The sequence below is a fragment of the Atractosteus spatula genome, chromosome 8 (genome assembly GCF_055471065.1).
Source record: "Atractosteus spatula isolate fAtrSpa1 chromosome 8, fAtrSpa1.hap1, whole genome shotgun sequence".
NCBI lineage: Eukaryota > Metazoa > Chordata > Actinopteri > Semionotiformes > Lepisosteidae > Atractosteus > Atractosteus spatula.
The window spans coordinates 46,519,394-46,532,136 of NC_142713.1; the positions used below are offsets into that span (position 1 = coordinate 46,519,394).

The following is a 12,743-nucleotide window of genomic DNA, read 5'->3' on the forward strand; positions in this document are numbered from 1 at the left end:
GTGAAGGCAGCGTCCAAATGGCTCTGGTTAAAATGAATGACCGGCGGCAAACTAAAGCAGGCTGTACTGAGGGGGTGGTTCTGCCATCATGCCCTCTTGAGGTGCCAAGGGTTTATTGATGAAACACCAGTGAAGGGGGAAAACCCACTTTAGAACATCATGAAGACTCCACTCTGCTTTGCCAGTTAAGAGAGTAGCTGGTGATGGCAATACCATCAGTTTCTCAGAATGTACAGGAAAAAAGGAGTACCTGTCAAAAGTCCTGGTAGCGATGAGCCCATCATATTTAAGACAGAAGAATATGACTAAAATTTCAATGAAATGTATCAAGAATAAAAAGTTGTTCTTTGGCAAAAAGAAGAACAAGAGTAGAACTTAGAGTCATATGTTCAAAACCTTTTCACTGCAGTGTATTTTTAATTACTATACACGTTTTGCTTTATAAGTATAATCAAATACAAATAACAATCCAATAATACATTCTCATAACATTTTGTGATTATATGTTCAAACAGCAGACTCAGACAGAGTCTGCAGTAAATTTTGTATTAAATTTTAATTACTGTATCTGTACTGTATTGTATTTTCCTACCTGTAACACTCTTGATAAGAGAGATTATCCACTAAGCAAATAATCATAATAGTAAGTATAGGTTAATTCCATTCTGCAAATTTAAAAAATGGAAGAAGAAAAAAACATATATTGTTGTTGCCTACTACCAAATGTTATGTTATTTTTAATTCTTTCACTTTTCTGAACAGAAGTCACTTCTATTTGATCCTTGTAAAATGTAGTTCCCCACTCTAACCTAATAGCAGTATGTAGATTGTTAAACACATTGAGGAGTGATTAAGCATGGAACTTTCTATATTTTAGCTCCCTGCTGGCTGGAATGCAGGACTTTAGTAATAATTACAGCTGCAGTTTAAACACATTTTGTAAACTCATGTTCTTTTCCAGGCTGTAATTGTGCAAACTTGAACTTGCAAAGGTTTAACGGGTCGAAATATGTGTGAAATGTCATGGAAGGGTTTTTTTAGGATAGTTTGTATTTCGCACAAAACGTTACATTAGTAACTTTTTAACTTTTTACAATGTAGAGTGAGTCCAAATGTTCATTTAGGAATGTGTTGCAGAAACGTTTTGCAATACTTAACCTTGTATTTCCAGAAATGACCAGAGATGTAGGCAGAAATTAACCCCAGAAAGAAGTTAGTAACTTAAGAATTAAAAAGTAAACATGTTACAAGTATGGTTGTTTTGTTGATATTTTCAGACTTTTTAATACTTATGTGTTTAAGAAGTATTACAAGCAGGCTATTAATCCAGTCATACACATTAGTAATTACTTTACTTGAATGTGTTAAATACAGGTTTCTCCTGTATGTAATTTACTGATCTGTTGTATAATTAATAGAATCCATACATCGGATCAAATATAATTTTAGACATTTTAGGCATTTTATCTAGGCATTTTCTAGGCATTTTAAACTTATGTGGTTTTGCATACACTGCATTACTTTAAGTGTTATATTTAGTTTCAAAGTAGTCTCTTTATTGTATTGGTATTTAGTATTTTAGAAACCTTAATATTTTCACAGAAGGCTTATGATCAGGATTTACCAAGGAACAATGATACAGTTGTGGAATCCTTCATTGGACTCCTTTACTGCTGAATTCTTCAAGAAGCACTGCAGATTGTAGGAAGACTGATAATAATGCTTTCTTTAATTGCTTTCTTTTTAGTAACCCATTCTTATCATTTCTATTTTCAGACAGAAAATAGCATTAGTTATTATGTGCCTGCTAGAGAAGTTGAAAAACCAGTGGAGATCCCCATTAAAATGGTGGTAGCAAATCACACTCTTGAATGCTTGAACCTTACCTACCATCCAGATCCAAAATTTCTTGAGTTCTCAACGACACCGGTTGCAAACAATTTACAAATAACTATTAAGGTAACGCTTGTTACATTGCTTTAAAAAAATATTTGTTTTTCCTAATTTCTTTTATTATTCTATGCTGCCTCAATCTGTTCTTGTTTTTTAGAAAATGAAAGATGCACTGACCATAACAACAGAAGAATTAAATATTACAGCCATAGATGATCAGCGTCATCCATGTACTTCTATAAAAATCATATTCAATGACAATTCAGGAGATGATTCAATAGTGTGTACAATAAACAACAAACCCAAATTATCTATACAAAAGATAGAGGTAAGTTATTGACACTGCTGAAGTACCGTCAAACAAGTGAGGGGATTTTAAAACATTTTGTCCCAACCAACATTTGGATCTACAGTATTCAGATTTGTCAGGGTTTTTTTTCCTGATGGGGTTTTGTATAAATTGTAACAGATACAATCATCAGATTACAAGAAATGTAGGGGTTCTGTTTGTCAAAAAGAATAATGACCTTCCATTTTCAACCACTTCTGCTAGAGCTTTACAAAATCCTTGAATTCCAAATAAGTGTAATTTAGTTTAAAATAAAAGTAGATCAGATTCCTAGATTTGTTTGTAAATGCTGTGTGTAATTATTTCTAATTGAAAAATGGTAATGGTATCCCTTCAAATTAATTCGTTTTTATCCATTTTGAAAATCCAGTGGTAATCCATATGTGCAGTAGGAGCTGTGCAAAATGTATTTGTCAGAGAAAGGAAATACATGTTGCCTAGACACACTTTTTAAAATGAGATTTTCTTTTTTCCTGCAGATACAACTGGGAGATTTTAAAGAAGTTCTGGAAAAATCATTTAATTATTACTGGCTTTTATTTATTGTAGTTTGCATTATGCCCTTCATTATTCTTGGTGAGTACTGCAAGAACAGTAAAGCAGAATAAAAAACTGATGTCATCTAATAGCATATAATTCTATTTTGATCAGAGAGTGGAGAATTTTTTTATGCATAACTTTTTTTTCATAACTTACCGTGTCACTTTGAATTCTAAAATGCCTTTTAAACTAGTACAGAGAGAAATGGGAATACAGTTGAATAATGTCAAAATATAACGGGCTGTGTTTATCTTAAACCAAAACCTCCATCATAACATTATTTCTACTTGGCGATAAGAGTATAGTTTCGAGTATTGTGATAGACAGCTATTTCCAGGTGAATGTGATATTCAGTCCTCTTTATTGTTGTTTTTTGTGTGAAACCAAAGCCATGTTCTGCTTTAATCGGGTCAAGCAAAGGCAACTGACTAAGAAGCTGAGTGAGCAAGTGGAGCTGTTGGAATGTGACATTCGAAATGAGATTCGTGAAGGTTAGTCCTTAAGGATGTGCTTCTGAGCTGTGTGCCCACCTTGAGTGTCACTGGGGGAATGAAAGGGCTGGGTGTTCATTCCAAATGTACGATTATCATACATTACCAAGAAACAATGATTCTCATCAGTAACAAAACTTGCCCCATTTTCTGTTAATGAAAAAAGTAAATAGTTTTGGTCTTTATAATCAATCAAGTGCGTAATTATAGTAAAGTGTTACAAGTTAAGTACAGTACATTTAATTTAAATTTTAAAATTGGCTCTTGTTTAATGTCTAATGAGTGACAAATTGCTGAAGTGTCAGCAATGCTGCATTACAGAACATCAATAGTTTGTTCTGTAATAAGTTTATATATGATATCTAATGTACACTAAATTGCCTTGTCACTTTAATCAAACATTTTCTACATGTGTAAAATACAGAGAAAATGTTTGCTGTTTTACAGTCATAGCTTGTAAACAGTAAAAGTAACGGAAATATTTTGAAGCCTGCGGAATCACACTTTTTAATATTTTATATTGGGTGCCACCTTAAGCAACACTTAACTATTGACTTCGCTTGGCTGAGAAATGTGTTATAATTGTGAATTGATAGAAGCCATTTCAGAAGTCAGCTTAGCTTTTAGAAAAACAGAATTTCATTTTACAAGATTGTATACATTTTTTTTCAAGGATTTGCAGAATTACAGACAGAAAAATCAGATTTACTTGAAGCTTTTGGAACAATCCCTTACCTGGACTATAAGCATTTTGCCGTCAGAACTTTCTTTCCTGAGGTAATAATAATAATAACAACAACACAAACCTATTTAACATTTTGAGTTAATCTGTTGTATACATTAACTACCTGTACCTGCACTGAAAAAAGCAGCAGAGACTTTCTGCTTCACTACTCTTAAGATTTATAATATTGCAAAAGAATATACACCGCATGTCAGAACAATTTAATAAGATTGAGTTAATCTATTGCAATGAGTATAATTGTTTGGAGGTTAATTGTTTGATGTCTTTGATTTAGGCTATGCCTGCACTGAACAGTATTGTTAATGACGTTGGCCAGGTAATGCTTCGTCTGTTTTCCACCTGTACATTTAAATGTTGAAACCTTATGATGATCTGCTGAAATATTAGAAATAATGGTAATAATGGTCCACGTTAATCCATAATTGTGTGCAATACATTATAGCATCAAGCAGCCATTAGATGTTCACAGTTGAAGATACTGTATGGATCACTTAACCTACAGCAGCTGACAAAGGCAGGAGATGTGGATAGAGGATAAGTTGCATCATATGGGATTGGATGTTGCTAGCTATATTCTAGTATTAATCAAGCCTCTTGTGAGATCATTTAGATTTCTCAATACACTGCACACTGGGAAAAATTCCTGGTCTGCTGATGCTTTTCTTTCCCCAGGAATCATGGGACATAGCACATACAGTACTGGGCAGTTTTCATGATCTTACAGTACACGGATTGGTCACTTTATGGAGCATACTGTAGTATTCTCTTTTATTTCAGTAAAAGAGAGTAAAACCACTTTACTAATATTAAGCAAATCAAACCCAGAAATTTATGACTGACGTATTCTCTGATATAATGTTTTATACCAAACTTTTTTTTCTTTTGACTGAACTCAGGACATGGAGAAAGGGAAGCAAAATGAATCGTCACAAGCCTTATCTAATCTGATACACGAGCAACTGTTTCTTATCACTCTTGTGCACACACTTGAAGAGCAAAAGAAATTCACCATCAAAGACAAGTGAGTAATCGCCATTTACACCATATACAGTATGAAAATATTAAGAAATAAATATACCTAGATACTTGTGTGGGAGTAATTTTATACAGTAATATATGACATGTACATTTTAAAACTGTACTATTTTTAGTACAACTAACAGTAATAAAACTAAATTTTAACTATTAATTATTTATTAAGTGTTTGCATATTTCCATCTCAAACGATGTGTGCTCTTCCTGTAGCCTTCCTGTGTGAGATTTAGAAATGTAGTGTAGTTTTCCAATTGTGTAGCCTATCTGGTTGTCTCAACTAATATACAGGTTTCAGACAATCTTACATTATAGCAGATTAAAAATGCTGAAGTGTTTAATTACTTTTATTTATTTATTTGTTAAACACATCAGATATATTCCTTTCTACGTGCTATCAACTTATACAATATTAAAAAATATAAATACACCTAAACACAGACTTGAAGAGATTAATACATTTCTCAATTCCTTTCAGGTTTGTGTTTGTAAAAAAATGCTTAATGCTTAATTTTTTTCCAATTTTAGGATTCATCTTGATCCTTTAGGGTACTGAGGTACACATTCAAAAAGTGAAGTAACTGTGTATTAAATTTGACATTTTCCAGCATGAAAAGCTATAGCTCTGCTACACTTAAAATTGTCTCTGGTTCAGCCCTGCCACTCCTATATCTTGGTGTCCTCCTGAAGAAAGTCTGATTTCAACTTTTAATTTATGCTAGTGTTCCCATTAGAAACTGTAATTCCATAGTTAATTATGACTTGGGGCTTATCAGAAAGATTTATGAAATATCAGAAGATGTGGCCTTCCCATTCAATTTTCAGTAATCAGAAACCGGTCATAGGTAATTCCTCTTTCTGCTCTGCACTTCAGAGGAATGGAGGGAAACACATTCTAGCAGATATTTAACAAAGGAAGTTAATCCTCTTTGCTCTTTATAAGACTTATTTCTATCTCAATATGAACTTCTTGGCTTGTCTTACATTCCTTACAGCAGAAATATTTTGGATTTCTGCCTCTGTAATTTCTATATATGCCTTTGGGGTCCCTTGGGAACCTTATTCCTGCTGGTTTTCTTTGCAGCTGAACCTTTGCAAGTTTTTTTTCTGACTCAAAGCTTGCTGTGAAACACAATAGATGATAATTATGATATTATAGTATGAAAAGCAATTGTTTCAATCTCCAGCCTGATAACAAAGAGCTCAGAATAAACCAATTATTTGATATGTGAAAGGTTCTGTTATTTAATTGAGTGCTCAGGTGGAACAAAAACAAGCAGGTACAGTATGTGGATCCCCAGGATTAGGATTGGGTAACCTTGGTCTACACACCCAATGCATTTTAGAGGCATGATCAATTTCATATCCTCCTCTTAGAAGCTCCATACGAATCCTAGTAGATTTGACTACTTAGAACCCAGATCTGACTGACATGGATGAAGGGCAATATTAATTCAGCTTACAAAACTTTTCACGTCTTCACAGATGCTTTTATATAAAGCTCATCCCTAGTTTCTTGAGTATACTTTTTCCAGTGGGCATTGTTTGCACATATTGTGGGAACGTCCTGTATTGCTTTACTAAATGATAACTCCAATCTTTGCCTCTCACAGCAGCAGAAACAGGTTTGTTAGACTAGTGTGTCTCACTACAGCCAGAACAATGTTTGTGATGCATATGCAATAAGAGTCTCTGTATTATCCCTCCATGGAAATCAATGCACTTTTAGTGTACGTCAGTATGTCTATGAAAGTAAGTATTCAAATACTAATAGGAATAAACTTATTACTTGTTCCATTCAAATACTATGTCCTCATACACTTCGACAAGAAGTCAAAGACAAGAGTGTGTACTTTACATGTTAATGTTGGGATGAATGTGAAAATGTATTTAATTTTCTATAAAATTCGGCTAATTTGTCACTTTGGAGTCAATTTTATCATTTTTATAAGGCTTCGTGACAGAATCTTTTTTAAGTGAAATAGAATTAATCATCTTTTAACCACATATTGAAAATAATAATGGAGTTTGGTCTAATCTTAGGATTTCTTTTGAAGGTTTCTTAGTGTAGAAACCAAGAAATTCGAGCCTGAAGTGTTCGTTCGTCCAGCCAAGCTTTATTGTATGCATACAAGGAACTACAATAAGACCCATAATAAGGGCAGAGTGGTGGCTCTGTGGCTAAGGATCTGTGCCTGTGGCTGGAAGGTTGCCGGTTCAAATCCTACAGCTGGCAGAGGAATCCTATTCCGTTGGGCCCCTGAGCAAAGCCCTTAACCCTAACTGCTCCAGGGGTGCTGTACAATGGCAGACCCTGTGCTCTGACTCCCAAGCTTCTCTCCCTGTCTGTGTGCCCCACACATGGGGTATGTGAAAAGTAAGAAAAGAAAAGTAATAAGATCAGATATACATATACAATTTCTTGCATTAGGAATTTGTCTTTTCACATACCCCAGCTTGCTCTCCATGAGACACACTGACAGGGAGAAAAGCTTGGGATCAGAACACAGGGTCAGCCATTTATACAGCACCCCTGGAGCAGCTGGGGTCAAGGGCTTTGCTCAGGGGCCCAACAGAGTAGGATTCCTCTGCCAGCCACAGGATTTGAACCAGCAACCTTCCAGCCACAGGCACAGATCTTTAGCCACAGTGCCATTGCTCTGCCCTTTTTTTAAAGATCAATTTAAGATAATTCAGGCAAACTGAATTAAATATATTTATTAACAGTGACAATGCACATACTACACACAACATAAACATACAACACACAAGTTACAGGTTTACATACATGGTGTTCCAAAGGCCTATTATTCTTAACACCCAGAAAAACCAATTGTTACCAACTGCTCAAATTCATAATGCCTACAAAGGTCAGAATGAGATAAAGCTGCCTTCTGAGCTTAATACAATGCAGCCTGCAGTTAAATCTCTAACTCTGCAAACCCAGATGCCACAAAATAAATAGGAGCCTGTCTCCCTATTCTAAAATTGTACCTACTTACCAGGAGAGGTCATTTTTAACTAATGGATTTTTCATGCTGAAAATAAGAGCAAGCTGTTTTAAGGTTCAGTCTAGTCTGTGTGGATGATATGGACAAGGACCTCTTGTCTGGCACATGCTTTATGTTCTGTCCTCCTCTCTTCTCTCTGTTTCCCTTTTGACATTCTTGATTATTTACCCAGAACATAATTACAGTACCTAAGGTAAACCAGAAGATTCTTTTGATCAGCGTGCTTCACGCCCAGCACAACTAAGTAAACATCCTTTGGTTTGAAGCTCTAGGAAGTGAAAATGTTAAGACTATCTACAGTAGGTGTTACCCTTTGTCTTGAGATTCTTACAGACAGTCACCTACCTCAGTTTGTAACAATATGGAACTCTCTACTATGTGGATCTGTGGAGCAGTGAGGTTGTGATGTTGTGACTGTTATGTTCTTGTTTTGTTTTGTTTCTGAGAATTGTAGACTAATAAAAAAAATGTGTTCACTGCAACAACATATTTTATGAAAAGCTTTTTTTTTCATGTTTTAATCAGTACATTGTTTACCTCCCACACTTTTATTTTTAATATTGTGCCAAGCTCTATATACTTATACAAGCAAATTCATATGACCAAATAAACACATAAACTCCAACTCCTACAGGTGTGTCTTTGCTTCTCTCCTGACCATTGCCCTGCACAGCGACCTTGTTTACCTGACTAGAGTGATGGAGGTCCTGCTGCGCGCCCTCATGGACCAGTCTAGCAACACTCAGCCAAAGCTGATGCTGAGACGCACTGAGTCCATTGTTGAAAAACTGCTGACAAACTGGATGTCCATATGCTTATATGGTTTTCTTCGGGTGAGATTCCTTAAAGCCTTTGATAAAGGTTTGCTGCATTTATGAGCTGTTTTGGTTGCAGGTTTTTGTCTGTTATTACCTTAGTTACCTAGATAATTACCTTAGTTACCTTTGTTTTACGATATCCTAAAGTTGCTGGATAAATTATTTTGGATTCAAATAGCTGTGTGTTCACGCATCACTGAAAAAAAAACTGCTTTTACCTTCTGTACGCTGTCCTTTGTACTCCTATGCTTTATATTCTCGCCACCATATACTCTCTCTCGCACCTGAAAAAGACTCAACAGCAACGTTGTGTTTCTCCTTTCTATTTTTCAGCATGGAATTAACCTTTGCTTGTCGCTAATTAAAAGTAGCTGCTTGGTACTACCCTATGCTATCATGTATGGAGTACTTTGTGTGCATGGTGACTTTGGTATGTTCTTCAAGCAAGGTCTCAAAAACCTGTTGCTGTTCAGCTTTGTGGTTTCTGTCCTCTGGTTCTCGTTCTGCCAGGCAGCCACAGTTCCTCTCAGAAGGGGGCGAGTGTCACATTGGGTAGGCTCAGCGGACAAAAACGATGGCGATGAAGTCCTGTACCACACTTCTGTTTTTGCACAAAGAACATGTCGTTAACCATACTAGTGCTGGGGTTCTCTGGAAGGCTGGGAGTTCATGTTGCACTTCTCATATCCACTTCCTGTGTTCTTTGTTCAGGAGTCTGTTGGGGAACCACTGTTTCTGATGGTGTCAGCCCTGACACAGAGGATCAACAAAGGCCCTGTGGATGCCATCACAGAGAAAGCTCTCTACACCCTCAATGAAGACTGGCTGCTGTGGCAGGCTCATGACTTCCGCACTCTGGTACACAGAACATTTTCCTTTTTGTTTCGGGGTTAGCTGGGCACTGAAGATCTTCTTCTTACTGAGGATCGCGAATTAAGGCTGAGTTAAATTCATGTGGTATTATAACACCGTACAGTTCTTGTAATACAGACATACTTTATTTTTGCATTGCAGTTTTTAGATATAGAAAATCAGTTCTTTCTTCATAGTGAGGAGTTGCTGGAGGCATAGGGCTTGTTTCTGTGTCGCTTTCTCATTTCCGTTGTACCAGTACACATCAGATAACAAACCTGCCACTCAGTTTTTCATTTTGTGGTTACACACTCAAAGCAAGACTGTTGCATTTATAAAAGTCTGCATTTAACTAAAATACACTGAGCCTACGTTTCACTAGTTCATTCCATCCACAACATGTTCAGCATCATTGCAATTCCTTCTAATCTGTGCTGGCTTTTGCTATACTCTTTTCTAATCAGTAATATTTCTATCAGATTTTAAAAAGCCAGTTACCAAAAGCCTGTTACCAAATATGATCTGTTTTAAACCAATAACTGCAACAGCATCAGAAGTGGATTACTTAACAAGGATGCAGTGTTGTAATACCAGTCTCCACTGATTTAAACATCAGTAGAAATCGGTAGAAAACCACATCCGTTTGAAAATACGATAGTGATTCCCTCTGTGGGAAGTACGTGTTGCAGATATTTTCCTTTTTCATAAAATCACTAATACAAGCCATTGTACATCACTACATAATAACATGGTAATGTCTAAATCAAAAGAAAATGCGCTTATAGATACTGCAAAGGTGTTGGGAAAACCAAACACTGAAAGTCTTCCTTTTTTGGTTAACGTTATCATTATCCTCCATTAGATCCATCTCCCATCAGAAATTCATTCATTCCTCGTTAGTATAGAGCAACCTGGAGCCTATCCCAAAACGGCAAACTGCAAGGAGAGACTCTGCCCTGAACAGGATGCCATCTATAACAGGGCACACACACAATTTAGAACTAGCAATCCACCTAAGCTTGCATTGTGGAATTGAGAGGGAATGGGAACATCCAGGAAGACACCTCATGGACACAGGGAAAAAAGGCTCCTGGGAAAGCTGCTGCTGGAAGAGGTGTTAGTGGGACTAGTAATTCATCCTGCTCACCCTGCGGTCTGTGTAGGTCTTAATGCTCTTATTGTACAGACAACATACTGTTAATATGCACCTTCCTTCAGCTGAGACATAAAACCGAAAGTCCTGACTCTCTGTGGTCATTGGAAATCCCAGGGTGTTTCTCGAAAAGAGTAGGGGTTGTTACCCCAGCTTCCTTGCCAAATTCCCCCCTGGCCTTTACCAGTCATGGCCTCCTAATAATCCCCAGCTATGTACTGGCTTCATCACTCTGTTCTCCTCCCCACTGAGAGCTAATGTATGGTGGGTGTACTGGGGCAATCTGGCTACAGTCACATCATTCAGGCGGGGGCTGCACATTGGAGGTAGAGAGGCGTCCCCATTACCTTTAAAACTCTATGAGTGGTGTGGAAATTATTATAATTACTGTTGTTGTCGCTGTTGTTGTTATTAAACTCTTCACAAAAGGACACCACAATCGAAGTCAGGACTTTTACTAAATTAGACTGAACGATAAAAGAGCTGGAGTTTGTTCATCTTTGCTTTCTTCCTGTTTTCTTTTTGCTCCAGAAACTGAAGGTTTTATTCCAGGCTCTTCCAGATGGGGAGAAAGAGGCAGGAGCCACCCTGGAAGTGAGTGTTTTGGACTGTGACACCACTGAGCAGGCAAAGGAGAAGATCCTCCGGAGTTTTAAGAGCAAATTTGGCTACCCCTACCATGTTCAACTGAAGGACATTGATATTGGTAGGTATTTGTTTTTAGACTACAGGAGCTTGGGTTCTCCAAAATGTTTTGTCTGTGAAACTTATTTCATTTCTGCTTTTGTGTTTTCAATGCTGTGCAGATTTGCATGGGCTTATGTCTTAGCTCAGAGCTGCTGAACTGTCTGTTCCTGTTCTGTCTGTCTCAGGGTAGCCCCCAGTTTTTGTCAGTGTACTGTTCCTTGGACAAAGATTTAGACCCTTCCTGTAGTTTCCCATTTTGTGAAAACATGATACATACCCATTTCTTTAAAAAGCTAATGTTGTATTCAAAACATGAGAGCTCAAACTGAAAACATCTAAGGTTAAAATAGGTTACTGTAAATGTCAGAAAAAAACAAGAAGAAAAAAATGAAATGTGTTGATTACATAACTATTCAGATTTTGAAGTCTCAATATTTGATGAAGTGTCTTTTGCAGAAATTACAATCTAAAGCCTTTTTGGTTAAGTTTTCACCTGTGCACACCGGCTTGGTGTAAGTTTTGTCTTTCCTTCTTGCTCAAGATATCTTCCATTGCATGGGTATCACTTATAGACAGTTTTAAAGTCTTCACACTGATTCTCAATAGGATTTAAGTCAGGACTTTGACTGGGTCACTTTCTTATTCTTAAACCATTTAAGTGCAGTCTTGGTTTCATGGTTTTGATCATTGTAGTGGTAAAAGGTGATTTTTTGTCCCAGTTTTAGGTCTGAAGCAGGTTTTTCTCTAAGATTTGTCAATACTTTGATCCATTTGTGTTCCAGTCAGTCTTGAAGTTCATCCTACTCCCTGCTGATGAGAAGTAGAACTATAAGATATTGTTGCCACTAACACAATATCTTATATAGAGAGTGATGACTGAGTAATGCACTGTGATGGGTTTGCATCAGATACAAAACTTTGCATTTACAGCAAAAAGTTCAATTTTGTCTTGTCTGTCTACAACCCCTTTGCAAAATGATTGCAGTATTTCTTTAGTGCTTTCTGCAAACCCCATGTGGGGTTTGTGTTTTTTCAGTAACTGAAAAGCCCCCTTTGTGGACTGAGGTACTGTTGACTCACTGTCATTTTTTCCCATCTCAGCCAATGCACTCTGTAACTGTTTCAAAATGGCTGTTCACCTCACAGTGACCTCCCTAACAAGTTTTTGCATC

The 12,743-nt window shown here is 36.7% G+C and overlaps 1 protein-coding gene across 3 annotated transcripts in view; it reads left to right on the plus strand.

Moving 5' to 3' along the window:
• plxnc1 (plexin C1) overlaps positions 1–12,743 on the plus strand; it is a 43,016-nt gene that overhangs the window by 21,418 nt on the left and 8,855 nt on the right. For 2 of the 3 annotated variants that reach the window (XM_088924217.1, XM_088924219.1), the window contains 10 exons: positions 1,777–1,959; positions 2,051–2,221; positions 2,722–2,818; positions 3,172–3,273; positions 3,947–4,050; positions 4,293–4,334; positions 4,915–5,039; positions 8,696–8,894; positions 9,591–9,737; positions 11,416–11,590. In XM_088924217.1, the coding sequence (XP_088780343.1) occupies positions 1,777–1,959; positions 2,051–2,221; positions 2,722–2,818; positions 3,172–3,273; positions 3,947–4,050; positions 4,293–4,334; positions 4,915–5,039; positions 8,696–8,894; positions 9,591–9,737; positions 11,416–11,590 (1,345 nt within the window). The remainder of the gene's footprint in view (positions 1–1,776; positions 1,960–2,050; positions 2,222–2,721; positions 2,819–3,171; positions 3,274–3,946; positions 4,051–4,292; positions 4,335–4,914; positions 5,040–8,695; positions 8,895–9,590; positions 9,738–11,415; positions 11,591–12,743) is intronic. The other variant, XM_088924218.1, reaches the window with a different exon arrangement.